The sequence below is a fragment of the Nymphalis io genome, chromosome 1 (genome assembly GCF_905147045.1).
Source record: "Nymphalis io chromosome 1, ilAglIoxx1.1, whole genome shotgun sequence".
Taxonomy (NCBI): domain Eukaryota; kingdom Metazoa; phylum Arthropoda; class Insecta; order Lepidoptera; family Nymphalidae; genus Nymphalis; species Nymphalis io.
The window spans coordinates 1,310,131-1,334,033 of NC_065888.1; the positions used below are offsets into that span (position 1 = coordinate 1,310,131).

Consider the following 23,903-nt stretch of genomic DNA (forward strand, 5'->3'; position numbering starts at 1 on the left):
CTTATGAATATGATAATAATATAATATACAAAGCTCTTAAATAATAATTAGGTAAATAGTTATAGGTAATATAAACCTAATTATTATATATACGTTGATTTAAACCTCTAAATGTCGTTTATGTTACAATGCAAGATTTCTACCTTTAAATACATCTAACATGTTTTCGAAAATGATAAAGCCAGTTTGCCAAGTAATTAAAGTTTCACACTTGACTATGTATATAATGTAAACTCATATAAAAATATAATATAATACTTAGGAAAATATTATGTTACTTTTAAATTTCTAAAAAAAAGAAATAAAAATTTGTATTATATTTTCACACGTTTATAAAAAGCAGTTAAGTTTAAGTGCGATTTTAAACAAAAACTACAAATCATGACATTATAACTTGAATATGAGTCATACAAAACTGTTCAAACAATAAAAGCAAACATTTACATTTTTGTTAGATATAACTATTTAAAACTAAAACATTTTTCGCACGATATAGTCGTACATTGATTAATTAGACGTAATTCGTGAATTAAACATTTTAATTATATTGAACAGGTTAAGAGAACATATTTATACAATCACGCAAATGCTTAAAAAATATTAATGCAATAATATAAATGGCGCGCAATGAGTGATAAAGTAACAATTATGAAATAGTCAAAATGTGGGGTTATCTCGCTGTACTCCTCCTCGGGTTCTGGCTGGGGGTGGCCTTGTTCCTCTACGTGTCCTGCTTCTGGCTAGAGGAAATACTCGGTAAGAATTCATTTTATGCTTTTTACACATTTTATAAGTATCACTTGTATGTAACTATTGACTGTCTCATTGGTCTAGTGGCTTTTTTTTTATAGAATAGAAAGGTGGACGAGCATATGGGTCACCTGATGGTAAGTGGTCACCAGACGCCCTTAGACATTGGCATTGTAAGAAATGTCAAACATCGCTTATAGCCAATGCGCCACCAACCTTGGGAACTAAGATTTTATGTCCTTTGTGTCTGTAATTACACTGGCTCACTCACCCTTCAAACCGGAACACAACAATATCAAGTATTGCTGTTTTGCGGTAGAATATCTGATGAGTGGGTGGTACCTCCTCAGACGAGCTTGCACAAAGCCCTACCACCAGTAAAGCTTGATGTAAGGCCGCAGACCCGGAGGTCCTGGGTTCAATTCCCAGGTCAGGCCAATAAAAAGTTATTGGGTTTTTCTGTCAGAAATTTCTCAGTAACAGCCCGGAGTCTGAAAGTTGGAAGTGTGTTCACTCCCGTGCCTCGGAAAGCACGTAAAGCCGTTGGTCCTGCGCCTGAACTCTTTCCGGTCGTGTTGGATTGCCGTCCCATCGGATTATGAGAGTTAGGGAATAAAGAGTGCACTTGTGTTTGCGCACATACTTGTGCACTATAATATCTCCTGCGCAGTTGGCTAATCTCTCTTGAGATTGGCCGCCGTGGCCGAAATCGGTCTGGTGGACATTATTATTATGTAACTATTAAAATTACTATAAAAGATACGTCAATACCCTTCGATTTTAAGCTCATTTGGTTTCTTTCGACGAGCTATATAGACTGATATATTGACTGACAAAAATTTGTTTTTTTTTTCTTTTCAACTTCAATTAATATTTAATTAATATTACATTAATATGAATAACGTGAAAGCAAATAGTTTTATAGTAGTAATCTGGTGGTAGTGGTCTGGCATTGGATAAGATATATTGCCAAAATAACTCGATAGTCTAGTGGCTAGTTTATAAGGCCAGAGATCCCGAGGTTCTGGGTTCAACCCCCTGATCTAGCATTCAATATATTTGGTAGTTTTAATCGTATCAAGTAAACACCAATTAATTATCACACCAATGTCACGCTGAATGACAAAAACATTGGAGATTGGTCTGCTTGAGTTTGCAAACAAATGTTTTATATCAGAAATAGGAAAATAAATATTTGGAATAAAAAATTTAACAAAACCTTTGTTCTTAAAATCTTCTAATTGAACTTGTAATATGTTGACTTTCTGAGGTACATTTACATATGTTCTGTCATGTATTCCAAACTCCGGACGGCTGCTGACAATTTCTTGACAGAATAACCAAATAGGGATTTTATCTCAGGACAGTGTTATCCACGGCCGTATAAGCTAGGCATAAGGCAGTTATGTACGAGGCAGTTATAATATAGGTATCTACGTCCGTAATATATAATAAATGCTGTATATAAAACCGATATTCTACATGTAACTAGGTTTTAACATCGCATGACATAGCACATACAGAAACAATGTGTTTTACATATTACGGTTTAAGGGAAGTTGCTTACAGAATACAAACGATACTAATTTTAGACTCAATAAAGAGTTGAAAAAACGGTTCTATATACGGTCAAAAACGTGACCAAGATTCTTATAATCTAATATATACTTATAATTCTAAAACAATCCACAAACTTATTAGTAGTGCCCTTGAGCAAGATTACAAGAGTATATACCATTAGTAAATATCAAAATCATTGTATTATTTGTATAAGATGACGCTTTTAATCACTTTTGAGTTGTATACAGAAACAGCCTGTGAATGTCCCACTGCTGGCTAAAGGTCTCCTCTCCCTTTTTGTGGAGAAGGTTTGGAGCTTATTCTACCACGCTGAAATTAGACACATGCAGGTTTCTTCACGATGTTTTCCTTCACCGTCAAGCACGAGATGAATTATAAACACAAATTAGGCACATGAAAATGCACGTGGTGGTGCCCGGGTTTGAACACACGATCGTCGGTTAAGATTCACGCGTTCTAACCACTAGGCCATCTTGACTTATATAACAATATTGTAATATAACAATATTACATTTTGAAATTATTATAGTAAATGTTCTACTAATTACAGGTATCAGCATGCACGATCACATTACACAATAAATATTAGCTGAACAGTAAACATTAATTAATCATGTATATGCAAATATAAGCACATTGAAGTGGAATGAGAATTTAATACAGGGTTGTCTAGAAGCGATCACTAATTCATATATATGACCGCCCCTTTTTTTACGCTGAAAAATGCATTACGCTTTTCCCCCACGGGAACAGTGGGGGGGTATGTGGGGCTCGCCGTTGTCCAAGGCAGCGAGTGCGCCCCGAACATAAACCCACTAAAAAACCAGCGCCCAGTACCTTTCCGTCTTAACGAGGGGTGCCACGGGATCGCTTGCGTTTATTAATCTTTTTTTTTCTCATATATATATTTTTCTTTGTATGTGCAATAAAGATATTTATTATTGTTATTTAATTTAACACACATCATTTCAAAAATTTTATTCATGGCTGTTCTCGTGTTTGCCTATTATTTTATAACGATTAAATGGCTAATTTGATTTTGATGAAATTTGTATACCATTGGGAAAAAAATACTTCCTTAATAAGAGACTGATTTAATAAACTACTAATTACACGTACGAAATCGGTGTTAAAAGGTAGATGTATATAAAACGTAATTTTGTAAATGCTATACCCGGAAATAATTTTTATATAAAGTTTAACTTCCATTAGCGTGCGATATTAAAATATAGTTATATAATGAAATGTGTTCGTACAAAATGGTCAGACGCAAAGCATTCTTTTGTGGATCCCAGTCATTTCATTTTCTATTTATTGACTGCCGGTACAAGTAACTTAATATTATTAGTAAGACATTTCGAACGCGATGGGTTTCCTACACGATTTGATCATAATTTATAACTTATTTAAAAACCATATGTATACAAATAGATAGAAATACAATGTATATCAAAAAGAGCCAATATAATATATAAATTATAAAATATAAAAGTTAATAATAATTATTTTTAATCTCAAAGATATCTTAAACTCATTCTACTAACATAAAAAATTACAATGATCAAAACTCGCCAGGATAACTAATTAGACTTTTGCAAAAAAAACTTAAGATGAGCTGACGCAAAAAAAAAGCAATTAAAAAATAAAATAAATGTAATGAATAAATATGAGAACATATTATGTGTTTTTGTTGATTTAAAATTAATCACACGAGTTAAAATACTCGCTTCATTATTTTGCTAAAAAAAAACCAAGTCTTAACAACATCGTAACGTAATTCTGTTGGAGATTTTGCATTTTTAATTATATTTTGCGGAACTAAGTTAATTTTCAAAGAATTTTTACTATAGCTTTATATGTAACTAATAACTAACTAACTTTATATATTTTTAAACAACGTTATGTAATAATTTGTATGCACAAAACTCCTTTCGTCAAAGTCTGATTTACGAGTTCTCAGGCTCGTTATTTACCTGACGCTGTCAGTCTATAAAGGCCATATAGGTACATCTTCTGAAATGTACATCAGTCCACTTCGCGAATATTATCTCAGACATAACAGCAGCAGATTCTAATGTTAGGTATATTTATCTAATTATCTATATCTATTCTATATCTATTCTAATATATATATATATATAATTATATATATATATATATATATATATGTATATATATATATATATATATATATATATATATATATATATATAATTCATCTACATAACTTAACGTTACCTTTACTATCTATATAAGTGAACCATTTTCTTTATTTGATATATTATTTGATTATTGCATTTTTCTTACAAAATTAAATCTTTAAATTAACTAAAGACAATAATTTAATTGCTAAAACACGAACGATATTGTATCTTGGTTTTGTCATACCCACATTGTTTTAAGTGAAGAGTTTAATTTGTTGTTCTTTATTTTTGTGTACCGCCCGTGTGTTGTATATGTAATATTTAAGTATGTTAATCTTGTTTTCTTAAATATTTAAAGTGAATTGTATTCTTTTTTTGAGAAATAAATTCTTAAATCGTTTACTGTAAAACTATACTAGCACTGGTTTTATAAATGCCTCACGTGTATGCTACATGTAGGTTCCAAATTTAAGGCCAGGGAACAAATAGGAACCTTCGAAATAAAAAAAAATATATCGAACTTAACATGGACTTTGCAAGCTGACACCCAGAAACGTCTAGAAGCTTTTGAAATGTGGTGTTACCGCAGAATGCTCCGTATTAGCTGGACACAGAAAATTTCGAATGTGAGAGTACTCCAGCGCGTCGCCAGTAGGCGGAAGTTACTGCAAACCGTCAAGAAGAGAAAAACCGAGTATTTGGGCCACGTCTTGAGACACGAGCGATACCAACTGCTCCAAATTATAATGATGGGCAAAGTAGAGGGCAAACGACGCGCTGGAAAACTCAAAAAGTCCTGGTTGCATAACATCCGTGAATGGACGAAGATCGCCAGCCTGGAAAAACTATTTCGCTTGGCGCGAGACCGCGAAAAATTCGCTGAGCTGACTACCAACCTCCAGTAGTGGAGAGACACAAGAAAAAGAAGACAAGTTTCTTTTATCTATTTAATACAACAATGTGTCGATTCTTTTGAATTTCTCATAAAATGTATACATATACCTAAGTAAAATAACATAAGACGACAAAACAAATTAAGATCATTAGTTCAGGGTTGCCATGTCAAAAACATCACAATGGCGTATATAATTGTTCATAAATTATACATTATTACTGTAATTTATAAAGAACGACAAAACGATTATATTTATAGTTACAAGACAACTTGCTTGAAACATATAATTTAATTGATATACAGAAAAAAAAAATTAAAACTAATTTTCTTCTTGGTATTGGAACTTCTGCCACCATGCTGCTCCAATGCGGTTTAGTGGATACAATGGCATAATTTTAATTGACATATGCAGATTCTCATAATGTTTTCCTTCTCCACCAAGCTCAAGATGAATTATATAAAAAAATCTTTGGTTTCGATTCACGTCATCTAACCCAGTCCTTAATTGATGTAAAATTATTTTAATTGCCAATTGATTCATAAAACTTAATTGCTCTTTATTTGAGAGGAAAATAGGAATATTAGTAATTCTTAGAACTGGTATTGCTAGCATTATTTAAAAAAATATCTATGCGTTGTATGAATCTAGTGTACAAATGTCAAATTTAAATGAAAAAGGGCACACGCAACGCAATATAGTGACTACCGTTGGGCGTTGTACAAATACAGTGCACCCTTAATCAATTCTTCCAGTTCCTGCTTGTGCAAACCCTTTCTATATAGTTACCACTCGCTCATTCATTATTATAATTCTTAACAGCGATATATGTTGCTGTTTTTCAGTCGGGGGAGTTAGAGGCATACTAGTAATTCAGTATGAGTAAGGACATCTTAGATTTCCTATTGTTGGCGACAAATTGACGGTATATGGAATGATCAATGTTTTTTATTTCATGGTGTCCACTTATTATCAAGTGACTACCACCCAATCAACACATTTTCTACCGTCAAAAAGCAGTACTTTTATACTGTTGAACAGGTTTTTTCTAGGCAAGCGTGCTACATCCTAAACCGTGTCGATGCTTAACATCAGGCAAGTCAATGGTCAAACGCTATTAAAGGTAAAAAAACTGTCGTTTGAAAATTGTTTGAACTATCTTAGTTCGCAATATTGTTGGCGTATTAATGGTGGAAGGGATGGTTAATATTTCTTTCAATGCCAATGTATATGGGCGATGATGAAGGTTTATCTATCAGCTCGCCTACCTATTTTAAAAAGTAATGAAAAGGTACATAATCATAAAAACATCATAATTTAATAAAAATGCGACTTTTTGCAATATAATTTATGGCTTATAATCAGCAAAGAGAGTATGAACTAAACTACTAGACATTTTAATTTGTTTAAATCACTATAAACGAGATATTTATTACATGTTTGCGATAGTGAATCTAAAGTAACAAATTGAAAATTAAACACACTTAATACAAATCTCTCATAATTTTTTTGCATTATTTTGTAGGGCTTTTGATTGCGTGCAGATGACTGCTCATCCACCCGGAATGTTATTGCTTGGCACTTTATAATTTGCATCACAATACCGCTTTGTTAATATTCTTGACAAATTACTCATAACTTAACCAATACATTATTTGAGAAGAATAACAAAATAAATGTTAATATTTATTTAATTCACTTCCATAACTTCTAATATAATTTTTATATTTTTAATACTTTTTTAAATAATAGTTCACGATAATATTGCACTCACCTGATTTAACAAAAATAATAAATTATAAAGTTTTTTTTAAATAATGTATTAGTTTGTTTTATTTTTTATCATAGTATGATAATTAAAATGTTTGTCTTTAAATACCTGTATTCAATATATTATAATATGTTCAAAAAACGAATTATATTAGCAATTAATTCTAAATCAATCTATCTATCAACAGATTTACCACAACAACGCTTGGGACCCAACGCACACAACCATACCGGTGCGAGCGGAGCTCACGCGCAGCTGAAGCGATTGGTAGCGCGAGTTGTGGAAGAAGCTGCAGCGTTGCCAGCACTTGCACGATATGCCGCTGAACCGCACACACCTACAGAGTCATCAACATACGAAGATCTGCTAGCCACTGCTATATTAAATAAGGTAAAAATTAAAAAAAACATTACTGTCTGAACAAAATGTAGACAAGAGATGCACACAAACACACGTAACTGACGTAAGAAAAGAGCATAGAAGGAAATTCATGAAATACGTAGTAACTAAGAACCTTTTTGCGTTAATCATATAATTAGTTTAAATTCTAGCTAGATTATGACAATCATCTGTAATTTTGGTGAATTAACGTAATATTGTTGTAAATTATTTGGACCGAACAATAAAATAATTGTATCTCAAAAAAAAATTGACTCTCCCGTCAAAGATTTTAAATTATTTGTTGTAAACCAATACGTATGTATACGTAATGTGTACTGTGTGTGTGTGTTGCTAAGTCCTAATAAGTAGCTTGTTTTCTGACAATTTAAAAAACACTCAAATCAAACAATATCAAATGAAGATCATTTAAATATAACGAAAATAGGAAATGATCTAAAATTGATCCTTGCGGACACATCTTATTATAGATAGAACAGACTTTGTTCCATTCGTGGAAACTTGTTGAATTCTTTGAGTCAAGTATGAGGAAATGAGATCAAAAGCTTTACCGTTCTTATTCTACAGTCTAAAGCTTTTGATAAATAATAATAGCGAGTTGTAATTTCTCACATGCCTCATATACAAAATAAACATAATATGAGTAACAAGCGTCATCGCCAGCGACATTTTGCTTGCGACAAAAACTTATAAAACTCTGTCAAGCCACAATGTCACTTCCCTTTCAAGTAAAATTTAGCAAAAATTGTAATATAATTATGTAATATCAAATCATTTATGTTATAAACTTAAATACATGTGAGTGATAACAAATGTAAAGGTGTGTTTTTTTAAACATTTTGTAAGTAATATATTTAAATGAAAATAGATGGCATGTATTTTACACGTTATGTGTTATAGACACGTTATTGAAGTATAATTGAACCGTAAAATATTGATAACCGATAATATTTTAATTGGCATCCGTCTGTCGTCTGTCGTTTCTTTGTTACAGATTATAAATTAATTGCACACAATATTTCACAGACAACAAAGAATTATAAAGGCATTTTATTTGAAATCCATGAAGACTTAACTTGAAGCGTCAATAGTTTAGCCGTCTAGCGATTTTAAAGTCGCAGTTTTTTTAACGCTGGAAAAACGCGTTATGCGTTTCCCCTACGGGAACAGTGTACGTGTACGTGGGGCTCGCCGGTGTCCAAGCGCCGGGTGCGCTCCGATCATCGGAATACCCACTAAAAAACCAGCGGTACCTTTTTCGTCTTAACGAAGGGCGCCACGGGATTGCTTTGGCATGCTACCGTGACGCTCATATACTCATGTACCAGTTAACTTTGATTATTATTTTTATTTTGTTTTATTTTTATTTTGTATTGATTCGAGGTCGTTTCTGTACTATTTATGCACGCATAATGCGGAAATCACTGACACGACGGCTATACGAGTATAATGCTTCGTTACTTAATGTATCATTTCGTGATATTGTCGGCAAATAACAGCAGACTCAAGAAATATTGCCTGTTTAACAAGATTTCTTTCGACTACTCATACTTGTCGTTTTTAGCTTCGTTATCTGCATATTTCCAAGGCAAATACCCATGGTATTAAACGTTTAAACTCTAGAAAAAAACTTGCATTAAAATTTTTATAATAAAATCTTGTTCAACTGATGTCGAAGGATACATTTGTTGCACGCGAGGTGTTTTGTAACTACGAGTAGGTAAGCCTAGCTTGGTGGGCAATCTATAATACGAATTAAAGGAAAATCTGCATCCACCCGCGCTTTCAAATGTTATTTATTACTTCTTATTCAAATTATAAATTACAATTCATTGTGATATTTGCAAGGTTATCAATTAATTTATCTTTAATTTAATAATAAAACGCAATGTTAACGCTTTGTTATATAAAACCTTATATTGTTTCTTTGATTAAAATTTCCTATTTATCTAGTTTGGTATTTTTGTTCGTCTCTAACTGCAAATGTATTGGTATTGTTTCGATCGATCGTTACATTATATAGTAAATAATACAATAAAATTAATTAAAAAAATATTTATTTCAAAAATTAAAAAGTTAATACACAATAAATTATAAATCTGAGTCAACGTAATTTAAACAAATTAAATTATTAATTTTATTAGCCGAACCTCCCTTGCATCAGATTATAGAGATAAATATTATTTTTATCGAAAATTTTAATGATAAGAATTTCGTTTAATCTAATTAATTACATAAATATTATATCTAATTAATCTAATAAATGATAAAATTCCAATTTTAGAAAAGAACCAGAAAATTTAATAGAAACAACTTCAATTTAATACTAAGTAATTAAAGAATATATTAAGTGTCTATAGTATTTACCCGCAGTTTCGTCTGCATAAAAAATGCGAATAAAATGTCTATGTCACACTCCGGTAATTACACAGCCTCTATAAGGAGGAACGCTGACCCGTTGCTACATACAAGAAGGACGAACCAACAAACAAATACCAAATTCATAAATAAGTAGTGATGCAATCAATTGTAAATGACGTCACGAATAATCTAATATGTACGATAACACCGTCTTTATTAATTAGTTTTAAGGAATATAAACATTAATCAGCACATGATATCTTAACTTAACAACTGGCTGGGTGTAATTGACAATTACAAACAATTGTCAAGGTTCATTAATAAATAAATCGTTTTAATTATATTTATTAAAAGAAGGGCTTTGTCGCTGTTGTTACGTAATGCTTTAATGACCGTTTCACTTTAAACAGCCTTTATATATATTATATATATAATAACTAACATGTCAAGACACAGGACAAACTAAAAAAAAAAAATTAAAAATTTTGCATACGGGTTTTTTGGCAGTAAAAATTTTTGAAAATTTAACCCGTAGTGATAAAGGGGATGAAATTTTGTTTGAAACTCCTTCATTTTTGAAGCGCGAATAAAAAATATATATTTATATAAAATGATATATATTTATGTATCTGTAATTTAAATATTTAATTATAAAAAGTTTTAACTGACGGTATAGGAAATTACATGTTCTAGAATGTAACTGAGGTTACGATATGATGATGATAGAGATGAGATGAATAAATCACACCGATCCGAATATATATTATAATATTACTCACATTATAATATAACTATAAGTTATTTGCGTTCTTGTTAATTTATAAAATATGCGGTCCAGTATTTTAATATAATTTCTTTAATTAAGAAAATCAATATGATAAGTGTCATCGTATTGGATTTCTCGTTACTTTTTTAAATAAGATGTAGAATAATTAAATGTTTCAACCATGTACCATATTAACCTTCTATTACACACAAACAGGTTATTTCCAACTAAACCATGCTAACAAAACATTTGCGAAGAATCCTTACGACTTCTGAAATAATCGAACTACGCATCATTCATTTAATTAAGGGCTATCACTGGGGGTCAAAACAAAAGATATCTGTGTTTTAATAATTATTTTAAAAACTACTATTTCGTTTTGATTAAAACATATTTTTCGACCAAGTCTTAATTTTGATTTTTCTAAAAAATTAATAATATTAGTCAATAAAATTAATACAAACAGTATATAAACCAAAAAAACTGTAAGTTTATTCCGTTAATTACAATCCATACCTTATTCTTATTTTGTAAACGTATTATAGAAAATAAAAAAGCACTAAAATTTCAGGTTACAATCTGTTATGAAACATACTAAATATTTACAAAACAATTTAAAAAAAAAAACAACTTATCAACGTTGCAACCGTTCGAGAATTAAATCTGAGCCGCTTCATAAATGATATGCGATTTAAAGATCCGGATTACAACAATACATTCCCTACTTCTACATTTAGACTAGCGAGTGATTTCACGATTTGCGTTATCGCACTATCCTTAGATAAGACGTTATCGTGATAACGGGATCGGTTTGAGCTACAGATAGACCGAAGTGACCGTCGGTATAAAGAAATGGTAAGTATTAATTCTTTTTCACAATTAGCGTGCGTAATTATGCCTTGTGCTGATGTGGGCTGAGTTCTATATTTTTTAATGCGAGTGTGACTTATATTACCGGCCAGTATGTTGAGTTTGTATATGACTTTAGGAGTATTAATGTTGTATGTGATCAGCTGGGTGAGTTTACTTATTTTGTTAGTAAAAGTGACATCTATTATCAGACTTTATAACTGTTTTATCGATTGGATTTATTTGTGATTTTATTCAATTTTAAAATTGAGTTATAGCGAATATTACATGCACGTATATCAAATTAGTGGTGGTTATGTGTTGATTGAAGAGGTTTTTAGATAATGTTTTTTTTAATAATGTATAAGTTTTCATTTATTTAAATTTCGAATTGTCAACCCTATTCCGTTCAACGCATTCTCGCATCACAGTAGCGACCGATCTCTCCCGTGTGAATCTTTGTTCAATACTTATATCGCAATTAAAAGCAGCAGTCGGCCTAATTAAAATCATAATCTTATCGTTGGTTTTTATGAAGATGTTGCACAGTTTCATCATTGTTTACTTTCCCGATACAAACGAGGTATTGTATTCATAGTTTCTATTGCTTGATATAGTTTGTTACGTGACGACACAAAACTAGATGATTTCTTTCCTTACAGGTTACAGATTATTTTACGGAAATCTCTTATGTAGACGAATATATTATACTTTTAATTGTTTTTAAATATATGTGTGTACTGAACTAAAAAGTCTGTTATCACAATACATACCAAAATACATATATTTTTAAAATTATAAATATTTCTTAGTAATTTTAGCTAAAATTTCGTATGTAAGCGTTACGTTTAAATTATATAGATTAAACATCCCGCAATTATTTAAAGTTTTAAATAAATACATATTAAAATCTACGAAAATGAATATATTAATGTAAAATTATCATTAAATACAGGTATCTCGTAGTATATTATCATTTTTCAAGGTCTGAGAAATGCGATTTCATGCTCCCACGATAACAACTTACGATCATTTCGCGACAAATTACCAAATACTAAACTACAAATACAATAAGTTAACACCTGCTTATCAGTGAAAACAAACTTGAAACTCGATCGATTCATACAATTATGAAATTAAATATCGAAAAGTGGAAATACAATAATTATTTGCATAAAGCGTGTCACTGAAATAGCAATCAGCAACGTTTTATTTGCAAATAATACAATAACATTCTTGTTAGAGGAAATATTTGACGAATAAATTATTGTATAGTGGAAAACTTGCGTCCATACTAGTCCAATTAGCTCAGTCATGATACCTACAAGATGAAATGGCTCACTGAATAGAAAACGTGGTTGAAGAATCAATGATTGCGGGTTCGATCCGGTGAAGCACCACTGAGATTGTATGTGCTTAATTTGTGTTTATTACATCTTTTGCTAGGCAATAACTAAATATGTGTCGTATATATTCTCTGTCTCTGTATTCTCGTAATACTTAGTAACAGCCTATGAATGTCCCACTGCTGGGCTAAGGCCTCCTCTCCTTTATTTGAGGAGAAGGTTTTTGGAGCTTATTCTACCACGCTGCTACAATGCGTGTTGGTGGAATAACACGTGACAGAATTTCATTGAAATTAAACACATGCAGGTTTACTCACGTATAACACAAATTAAACACATGAAAATTCAGTGGTGCTTACCCGGGTTTGAACCCACAATTAAGATTCACGCGTTCTTATATCTCGGCTATATCGTAATACTTACTTATATGCAATTGGAAATAGTGATTATATTAGAGGTAACTATCAAATATGATCGATATCGCTACGATTTATTTTATTTTTTTATTTCAGGTCATCGAACGTTACCAAACTGAAAGCGGCTCAGGCGGACGCAGTAGCGGGATACACTCCGCCAGCGCGAGCCCTTCACACTCTGATAGATCATCCCCACGCTCTCTTAATTCTAGAAATACAAGAGATATCACCCCACCCGTAAGTGTTACGTTAGTTTTATATATTCAATAAAATAAAACTGCGATCCACAAAAGAAAAATTGCAAACTTGTGACAGTAGCTTCTATAATAGCCGTCAGTTGTAAACAAAAATTGTTACAATTTGTTTAATTGTCAGCAAAAATTCTGACGACTTCTGAGTTTCAAAATTGACTTGAACCATAGCGTATTTTGTATCGTCGAAAGTATCTTGATGTATGTAGGATAAGAATTTTTAGTCAGTGAATGATGAAGCTAAATCAAAATATGGAGTTTTTTTTTCGACCCATTATGAGATAAACAATTATTTGCATGACGTACCAATTTATTTGTAACGAGTTCTTTGATCTCAGATCCGTTTGTATTCGTTGTTGTTATGTTACTGTTGGTTTTTTTTCCTCTAATAATAATCTTACAGTGATACTAACAAAGTGTTAAATAGCCTTTTAAAAAAACTCCGATTTTATCGGAAAATTAATAATAGTAATTTACAATTTTTAGAGATAACACAGCCCTTTAGTTTTATAAAAACTTTTATTTCAAGTGAATGTCTATTAATATATTTCCTCAACTTTCGTATTTCCATCTATAATATTTGGTTAAGCATTAATATTTTTTACCAGCCGTTAATATCCGGTATATTTTTAATACCGGGTAATTTGTTTTGTGAATAAAGATACGAATCACGCGGCACATCTTGTAAGTTGACTGTACTAAAAAAACCTTCATGGAAACTGCCAACATCAACCGTAGCCTTCTCATTCAAATAAAACAAATAAGTTATATTAGTAATAACTTAATATTACTTTAATCATAAAGTTTAACGCCAAAATTATCAAGTCAGGAATAACACATAGATAGCTATTAAAAGTAATATACATATTGATAATTATTATTCATACCAGCTTCGCGATGAAGACGATGCATCTGACTGGGAAGAAGGCACAGACGATGCGGTTGAAGTTCCGCGACGTGTACCTTTCCCTGAATTTGGAGGAGACATAGTACATACATCAGGTAATTAAGGGTTATTCAAGGTTATCTCGACCATCAACATAATTATTCAATAGCGGCCACTTACATAGGTCATCCATTAAACAGAACTCGAGGACAAGAACAGAGTTCAAGAGTCGAAGATCATAATATCGTGCCTGAACTGAGACTGTAAATACGAAATTAAAATGACTTATTTCGTTTAAATTATTATTATCTTCAGTATTTTCTTTATAATTTAATTCCATTGGCTTAATAAACTATTTTTATGCAAAGAGTACAATCATGAATATAAATAATACTCAAATAACGGTAAACATACGTAATAAACAAATTATAAGATAATGTTTAACTAAAATGATTTACATGTTTCTTTCTGCTTAATATTTGAATTTCAAATAAAATAATTTACAGATACCGAACTTCGTGACTTCGATGAAGTCTCCGGTAGTGATATACAGGCGGTCGATGGAACTTGGGAGGAAAATTGGTTGTTCCAAAAGAAAAAAATAAAGAATATTCAGTCAGCACCAGTTCCAATGCTGGTACCGAACTCCAATACACAATATAGAGCTCTCATCGGCGACAGAGATGCAGATGACACTACAGACCTTTCTGATAATGCAACCGATAATGAAGAAGAGTTAGAATACACAAGCGATATCAAAAAAGTCTTAAACTCCAAACATGTCATTGGAGGCAAGCCTAAAGTAGATGAATTTGACTTCGAGCCGGACAGCTTAATGATCATCGATGGAACCGAAGATTATGAAAAAGAAAATGAAAATAATACAAACGAGGAACCGATAACGGCTACTAACTCAAATTTAGTCACCCAAAAACATGTGGACAACGAAAATATTGTCTATTCACAGGACGATACTCATGACTCTATACTTGTGTTAGGCGTTGATAGCGGACCTATCACAAAAACAGAGTTTAATTTAAAAGAAGAAATTCATAGAACTACTTTAAACGGTCACGATGAAATCTTTGAAAATGATAGCATTAGTACAGACATACCGGACTCGATTATTACGACGCATGCTAAAGGTAAAATATAATATGACAATATGTTATTTAAAGTAGGATAATTAACTAATAAAACTAAATCCTAAATACACTAACATTACAAAATTATTATTATTTATTATGGCTACGATATGACCTACTTTTACAACAATGCTATTTGTATCAATAATGTAAAATAAATAATGAACGATATCCTTCAGAAAAAAAAATTAATCGATTTTTTACAAATGTTATATAGTAATCGTTTTTTAATTTTATCCGCTATCGCTTTAGAATCTACGAACACACTGGGCCGCTCGGAGCGCGAGAAAGATTACGAAGAAACAGAAGCGTTACCAGTTCAGAGATATGCCGACAGTCTGCGTAGAAAACATTTCGACGAACCTCAACAGTAAGTTACTATTTAAAAATTTTGTTACAATATTTACTGTATTCCATAGAAATTCATAAGAAATACAAATTCCAATTTATCATTATATATCTCTATTTACTTACAGATTTTCTACGCCTAATATTGAAAAAGAAGAGGAATTAATACCAGGTAGGATATTTATTAACATTTTTTTTTATGTACTTATTTGTAAGGCGCAAGGGTTGCCTGTTATACAGCAACAAAAAAATGGTAGTCTTTTATTTATATAAAGATCATTAATTTTAGGGTCTATAGCTGATAGAGAACGCAAGAAGTGGCTTAACTACGTGGATATGCCAAACAATCCATATTCCCCAGAAGCTATCAAAAAGAGACTTTCCGCTAAAAATACTTCCTCGTTGTTTGATATTATAACAACTAAGAAAGATTTAGAAGAACCAAATATACCGTCTGACGAAAACGTTCCAAAAACTAATAATGAAGTTCACAGACAGGATTCCATGGAAGAGTATGTTCATGTTAAAATGGATAAACGACAGTTGAATTTAAGCATAAGCACAGATGATAGTATGAATGAAAGAAGATCGATGAGCCCATCGCCCAAGGTTTTAAAAGACGTGCTCTCAGATGAAGTTCCTCAATTTAAGAGGTCGGTACATTTTATTATATTTATTAAGAATACAATTTATTATAATTGCATGTAAAAATAAATTGACGATTTTTTATGTTTTTACGCTATAAGTCATGTATATACATATAAATATATTTCTGTTTATTTCGCAAACATTGTAGATACGGGCGGGATTACTATATCAAAGAGGCCAGATCGTCGTCCGGCGAGCGCAAGAGGGGAGCCTTCGACGGCGCGAGCTCTCCCTCGAGTTCGATAAACAAATCGACCAGCTTAGAGAATTTCGATAGAGATTTCGCCTCGCCAGTAAGTGCCAGCAGCTCGTTGAGCGAGCTCGAGGCCGCCGCGCTGCGCCACAGCGTCGCCCGCGCCGCCCTCAGCCCGCGCCACGCGAGCCCCAACTTCGCTATCAACCCCATATTCGAAACCGACAGGCGCGAACGCCCCGACTCGGACTCGGACGGCGCCGACGCCGGCCCGGACGCCGGCCCCGGCGTCGGACCCGGCACCGACGACGGCGACGGGGACGTAGTTAGGCTTAAAATACCGAAAACGCCCGAGATCATGGAGAACCTTTTCGAAAAATACGCAGATATTAGGCGGAGTAGCACGCTGAGGAGCGATGACCTGTGCTTTCGCTCGAAGCGTCGGCCTGGCCTCAATTTCACTTTCGGTGGAAGCGTAAGGTTAAGCGACGGCTTTCGTAGAGATCTGTGGTGATCAAAAAGTTCCGATTAATACACCCCCATAGCACTCACTGATAAATAAGATACCGAAAATCAGAAAGAATATTCGTTTACTATGTACAGTACGTACATAGCCGAACTGTCGAACATAATTTATTCTAATGAACTCATTCATGTCTCATAACCATAGCCTTTAGACGAACATGGTGAAAGCATTACTTGCAGCCCCGTAATATTTCCGACTTATACTAAAATGCCTGCGAGTGTAAAAGTTGGCATGATGAATTTAAAATTTGACTGACTAACAGCACTCTGCACTTTTAACGATAAATGACTAGAACTGCACTCATAGATTTGTGTTCTTTTATAAAAGTTTTCAGTTCTATAACAACAGTAATCCTCCAAGAAGTTAGTGGTGAGTGTTGTAAGTTTTTGGTGCAAAATCTTGACTAACTCAAAGCTTTCCATCGAACTAACAAGACGTATTTTCGTTTTAAAGGCAACAGCACTCACGCTTCGACTAAAATATTTATAACAACGCAACAATCACCATTGTCTCAAGGAAATTAATCAGCACCCGCACGTTTTTTAAATAACCTGAGTAACGGTTTATCTTATTTGGGTATTTCCTGATTATTTCATAAAATAATACACTCACAAAATTCAGATAATTCATTCAGTATCGCGGTTTGAATCATTGCAAAAATTATGTACTTATATTTAAAGTAAACCTATTATTTATTATAATTTTATTCGTTTTAACAATTATTTAAGTATAACAGATTGTATGTTTATTGATTTTATGATTCAATCAATGAAATAAAAACCCCTAACTACAATACTGAATAATCTTAATATCTTCAAAAAGACCACAAATCATTAATATATTTATCACAAAGATAAAATCATATATTAGATACTATCATGTCAATTATGCTTTCAGGGACTATTAATACATCAGTTCAACACAATTGCTACCAATCAGCAGTACACGAAATTCAGTAAAGATAACGAGCATGTATCAATAACAACGATGCCAAACGAATATAAAAGTGAAATAATAATAGAATATGAAGATGTTAATGAACATACACTATTTGCTGCTAAGCCCGGCTATACGGATGAAGATACAGACAAAAAATTCGAAGAAATTTTACAATGCGCTTATAATTCCGATAAAAAATCATTTACATTAACAACAGATAAAGAAATTAATGAACATGAGAAATCACCATCGAGCATAGAAAATTCACTAACTTCGAGCAGTGTTGAAGATTCAATTAAAATATATAACGTACAAACTGGTGAGATTGTGAAATGTAAACCAGAAGATAAGATATCAACGAGATACGCAACGACTGACAAAAATGACAACATCGATATACCTGATAAGAACATTGCAGGAGAAACGTCCATTGAAGGCAGTGATGTCGGGGAGGAAGCGGTAACAATCGACAGTTTACAGGAGGAACCAGAGCAAGTTAGTGATTTAGACGAGTTAGCTCATCTGCCGAGTGTGAAGGAACTAGCGAGGAAATTTGTCAGCATGGAGAGCCTCAGCGAACCTGTCAAGGTCAGTAACAACTACGAAAATATTTTATCGTATAATTGATCTTTTTTTTTTTTTGAACAATGCTTGATGAAAACCCCTATGTATTAAGACATTTATAACCATAATATACTATACGTATTTAACGTCATTTAAATATCATCCAAATTTATGTAATCTCTTATTTGAGATATTATTACATCAGACATTAGAGGCAATTTATTTCATAGGTACTGTTAATATTAAATTCTAAAACATCAGTTTGCAATCATTATACATTTTCAGACGCCACAGCCTCTTTTGAAAAGACAGAAAAGCAAAGAGAATATCCTCAGTTCAGACGCGAAACCTGCTTCCAAGCTGAATTATATGCACAGCCTCACTGCGAGAAGTATATCTAAGGAATTCAGGGAAGAACTTAAGTTGTCTATGGCAACCCCCCTTAAAGTTCCAGGTGGAGCCAAAGAAATACCAGAAGGTACAGAAGATATAACGAGGGAATCCAGTAGACCAGGAAGTCCAGTTCCCGAACCTGGAACGATTAAGACAAAGCTAGCCTTTTTCGAAAGTCTAAAAGAAAGATTTAGCAACAAATAAGTTGTATTACGCTATTGAATCTTCTTGAAAGCCAGTCTCGAAAATATTAATCATTAATTAATATGTATTAATTACTTAAAAGCTACTTCTTTTATGGAGAACTGAATTCTATAAGTAAACATTTTTCTGATTTCCATTACCTAAGTTAAATTAACTTCCGTTATGACTACGGCTTATTTACTATTTTGTAAATTAGTTATGTAGTTAGTAGTTCGATGAAAAAAAAAAACGAAATAGACGAAAAAATTTATGAGTACAGTTTCAGTTCCAAAACAAAAATAGTGCAAACCGCTAAATTTTATTAGAAATTTGAAAGAATTCAATTAGAAAGTCCAATAGAAACGGGCCATGCCATTATGCACAAACAAAAAAAATATGGATATCTTCAAAACACTAAGCAGTTCCTTACGGTATAAATATTATGGTGTGGTTGTAATTAAATTGTTGAACGTAATATATAATTAAAATAATTAAATAATAAATGGTCACAGTAGATAGTAAATTCATATCCATTAGGCTATGGTGTAAATACTTAGTGCCATTTGTAATCATTTATAGCTAAAGCCAAAGTATAATATAATTTATATTTCCAAATTAAAATATAATTTATATTTATATAAGTTGTAAATAGAAAATTCATTACTAGTGGGTAGGTAGGTTATATCTCGAGGTTGTGTGTAATCATATGATTAACTTGGTATTTAGTGACTTAAGATGTGCAATAACTATCATAAGATGAAATCCACAGATAATAAATAGTTCTTTTAACAAATGACTATAAAAATAAATAATGATTGTGTAATTAAACATAAATACAATCAATTAAAATTCCGTAAAAATTTGAGACACCATTATATTTTTGTGATGTAGAAAAAGAGGTCAATTATTGTAATAAATTAAACAGTAAATATAAGTTGTTTTATTTCCAAATACTGCATATACTTTGTTGATACTATTTTTAATTATTCATAATATCGACAAACATAAATACTTAACAGTAAATAACAAAACTAAAAATTTCAACATTATAAATAATCACAGATAATCAATAAAATATTCCTAAGGTTTTGTGATAGGGAACTACTTCCAATTTTTTAGCATGTTTCCGTCTGTAGCACCACAGATAATAATCAATGAGGCTTGAATTAGGAACTTCAAAATTTAGACCAGTTTTTTTTATCAGTTCCTGTAACTTCATTTTGAGTAATTCAACGGCATGTATTGAACACCCTCGTATTTCTATTTCTTCTTCTGATCCACTTGGAATGTTATCATCTGTAAAAATATTAAATGTTGGCTCATAATGGCATTCATTTAATTAGTGACCTTGTCAAATGTGAAATAATCCGATGGTAATCCATACATAGGATTAAGAAATAACAATAAAGTGAAGTTAATACTTTAATTTAACCACTTATCTAAAAAATAAAATTAAAGAGAGAAATTAATAAAGTTGTACAGCAGTCGTACTTATTATACATGTTTCTGATATTTACTGAAAATAATTCTGTATCACAAATAGATTATATGATTCAAATTTACATATTAATTGGCTAATTAGATTTTTCAACATCTCTAAATGACAGTTGCATTAAAGGATTGTTAAATCTTAATTATACTTTTTTTTTTAAATTAAAAAGTCACCAATTTTTAATTTCTCCATCAGCTCATTACTGTAACTCAAAACTCCAAAATAAACCAGAACTTGTGGCACTCTGTAATCGGCAAACATTGTCATTTTGTCTATATCTCTAAATTCTCCCCATCTTGTACCATCAAAGAAATTCCACAAGTCTGCTACTAATATTTGGGCCCTTTTGTAGAATGAAACTCCTTGTTTCTTGTACATGGCTTCATCCCGAAAACATGGAAAATTATTCACAACAATCTCCAATAGCTTAAATGCAGATTTATTAGCTTCTTTCACACAGTTCAAAAATGATCCATCATATTTTTCTATCAATATACTTCCAACTTCATGTAGGACAGATATTCGTTCATTGAACAACGGTATTTTGGCACTGGTGTCACCTCTCAAGATGTGTGATAGTTGTTGTTCAGTCAACTTTGAGTAATATTCAGGATTAGTGATGTCATGTCCTTCCTAAAACAATTAGTTAATTTTATTAATTTGACCTGCTTATGTAATTTCAATAAATAAAAAAAACAGTATAATTGCACCTTTAAAGCTCTATGTAATGCTGCTTCTAAAGCAAAGTAGCCAGTATATCCATTAACAGTCCACTGTGTTTCCTTACTCTGTGACCAAAAACAGAAGTTCAAAGAATCCGTAACAAATATCCAGTCAACTGCATGTGGATGATCTTTATTGGGATGAATTGAGTCTGCTCCTGCATCTGGTATTTGCAGTTTATTATCTTTCAAAGATGAGAACACCTGTTAAGATTATACAAATTTAAAAGATAGATAGTTAGATAGCGTATAGAAGCTATTATATTCTATAGTTTATTTTTTACTTTTTTTTAAGTTTTATATCACCTACCTCATTACAAAGTTTTTCTAAACCAGCCTCGTCAATGTGAACGTGTTGCGCTCGAGTATTTATAAATTTACCAGATTCCGCTGGTGATAAAAATCCATTACGCACCATGATACCTGTAGAATTATAATAAATTCTATAATTACTTCTTTATAAATATCACATAATTTTTAACAATTACAAACGTATCTTATCGTTAAATTAAATCAAAATCTCGAGTCAACAAAGCCAACTTTTGACACTGACAATGACATTTTTGTTGAAAAAAATATAAGATCTTTATTATACTGTGGTGGACATTTTAAGCAAGAACAAATGAATTCCAAACTCAACCACTATATTCATTTTTTTTAAATGTTGATATTTTATTGATCAACTTTATCATATAATGAATTTGATTTTTACTTCACATATTTGGATTTAAGCGTTTATTGGAATACGCTTTAGACTTTTATATTATTATTTGACATTGACAATGACAATTTGTTAACCTAAAACCGCATAAACGGATTTTTTGTGTTCAATAATATAACTGTAATAACTAACCAAATTATAATTGTAACTTGCTAAACAATGCCGTTAGATGTGCAGGGTACTTTTGTTTCACAAAAGATCAATAAAATAAGATGGATACCCGAAGATTATGTTGAAACTAAACATTTCTTTACTGGAAGTTGGGATGATGAAGAAAACTCTATAAAAGTTTGGAGTTTCGAGTCTCTTAATGAAGATGAAGAAGTTGAATATCCAAGACAATTATCTGAGTACAAGGTAGACGGGGATGTAACGAATATAAAGTTTGTAGACAAGAATTCAATTGCTGTTTCTATTTCGAGCGGAGACGTTCGAATATTAGAAGTAAGCGCCTATGATAGACAGACGCCTCTAAAAGAAGTTCATACTTGGAAAACATTACACAATTTTAGGTAAATAAAAAAAAAACAATCACATTAACCTATTGGAAACATTTGTTTCCAAATATAATATAATATAATTTATAAATTCATTTTGTGGCTGTAAATGTTATTAAAAAATGTTTTTTTAGCTCAGAGAAATGTTCATGCACATCATTGGATACCTTAGAAGGAGACATAGCAAGCATAGGTGAAGATGGTAATATAAACATTCTAAACAGTAGAAGAGGAGACATAACACGAAGTATTAAAGGAGCAGATAGCTGCTCTTTGCATGCTGTTTGTTTTATCAAACTAAATGAGGTAATAAATATTTCTTTACACATTTATTTATGCCAAATTGTTATACAAATAACTTTAAAAGTATATAATAAATAGCTTAATAATATAGCTTTTTCTCAAAGGTTTGTCATTCTTCACCAGGTAATAACAGGCAACATCAGAGGTCACATGAAAATATGGGATTTGAGATCAACAAATGATAAGCCTGTTGCAGCATTTTTGCTCGCTGGAGATGAGCTGGCAGCGACATGTATAACTCGACATCCTACACAACCTCATATTATATTAGCCGGCAGTGAATCGGGTGCTGTTGCTATGTGGGACCTCCGTGTGAATCAATTCCCGACGTCTTTACTGAATGCTCATGCTGCTGGTATTACAGAAATGCAATTCCACCCTGAAAATCCTAATAAGCTGCTCACAAGTTCTGTTTCTGGAGAAATATGGGATTGGAATATGGAAACATTGACAAAGAAAGGTCTAGATGAATATGCTCCATTGGATGATAAAACTGCATTAAATGTTACTTCATTAATGCCAACTCTACATAAGGCGATCAATTCTCTGCACTGTGACAGAGGAAGGATACTCTGTGGTGCTGATAATGAAGCTATCTATTTAATTAAAAACTTCAAGTACTGAATAATATAATTTTTTGTTTGTTTTGCATTCCGAGCAAATACATGTATAATTAATTTTTTCCTTGTAAAAGGAGAGCTCAGAATATTTAAATGTTTTAGGTTAAAAACGATTCAGCCAATGAACCAATAAACACATGTGCTCAAACACATTATAATTTTTTTATTCTGTCTCAAACAGGAACAATTGATTGTG

At 31.9% G+C, this 23,903-nt stretch overlaps 3 protein-coding genes across 7 annotated transcripts in view; 2 read left to right on the forward strand and 1 right to left on the reverse strand.

Annotated features, from left to right (window-relative positions):
• Window positions 1-19,652, forward strand: part of LOC126771079 (uncharacterized) — a 92,470-nt gene extending 72,818 nt beyond the window's left edge. For 2 of the 5 annotated variants that reach the window (XM_050490801.1, XM_050490791.1), the window contains exons 2-12: window positions 556-756; window positions 7,327-7,529; window positions 13,373-13,513; window positions 14,418-14,529; window positions 14,920-15,558; window positions 15,811-15,928; window positions 16,035-16,078; window positions 16,196-16,559; window positions 16,703-16,847; window positions 18,171-18,800; window positions 19,062-19,652. In XM_050490801.1, the coding sequence (XP_050346758.1) occupies window positions 663-756; window positions 7,327-7,529; window positions 13,373-13,513; window positions 14,418-14,529; window positions 14,920-15,558; window positions 15,811-15,928; window positions 16,035-16,078; window positions 16,196-16,559; window positions 16,703-16,847; window positions 18,171-18,800; window positions 19,062-19,373 (2,802 nt within the window). In that variant the 5' untranslated portion in view covers window positions 556-662 and the 3' untranslated portion in view covers window positions 19,374-19,652. Of the gene's footprint in view, window positions 1-555; window positions 757-7,326; window positions 7,530-13,372; window positions 13,514-14,417; window positions 14,530-14,919; window positions 15,559-15,810; window positions 15,929-16,034; window positions 16,079-16,195; window positions 16,560-16,702; window positions 17,643-18,170; window positions 18,801-19,061 lie in introns of those variants that run through there. The other 3 variants (XM_050490783.1, XR_007669512.1, XM_050490814.1) reach the window with 3 other exon arrangements.
• Window positions 19,653-20,277: 625 nt separating this feature from the next.
• Window positions 20,278-22,091, reverse strand: LOC126771356 (queuosine salvage protein). The gene is made up of 4 exons (XM_050491215.1): window positions 21,877-22,091; window positions 21,555-21,770; window positions 21,018-21,477; window positions 20,278-20,648 (listed from the first exon to the last, which is right to left on the reverse strand). Exons 1-4 carry the CDS (start codon window positions 21,982-21,984, stop codon window positions 20,419-20,421), a joined length of 1,014 nt encoding a protein of 337 aa, XP_050347172.1. The 5' UTR covers window positions 21,985-22,091; the 3' UTR covers window positions 20,278-20,418.
• A 278-nt stretch (window positions 22,092-22,369) lies between these two features.
• On the forward strand, window positions 22,370-23,903 carry LOC126771347 (nucleoporin Nup43). The gene is made up of 3 exons (XM_050491205.1): window positions 22,370-22,799; window positions 22,919-23,090; window positions 23,211-23,903. The coding sequence occupies exons 1-3, from the start codon at window positions 22,447-22,449 to the stop codon at window positions 23,709-23,711; spliced, it is 1,026 nt and encodes a 341-aa protein (XP_050347162.1). The 5' UTR covers window positions 22,370-22,446; the 3' UTR covers window positions 23,712-23,903.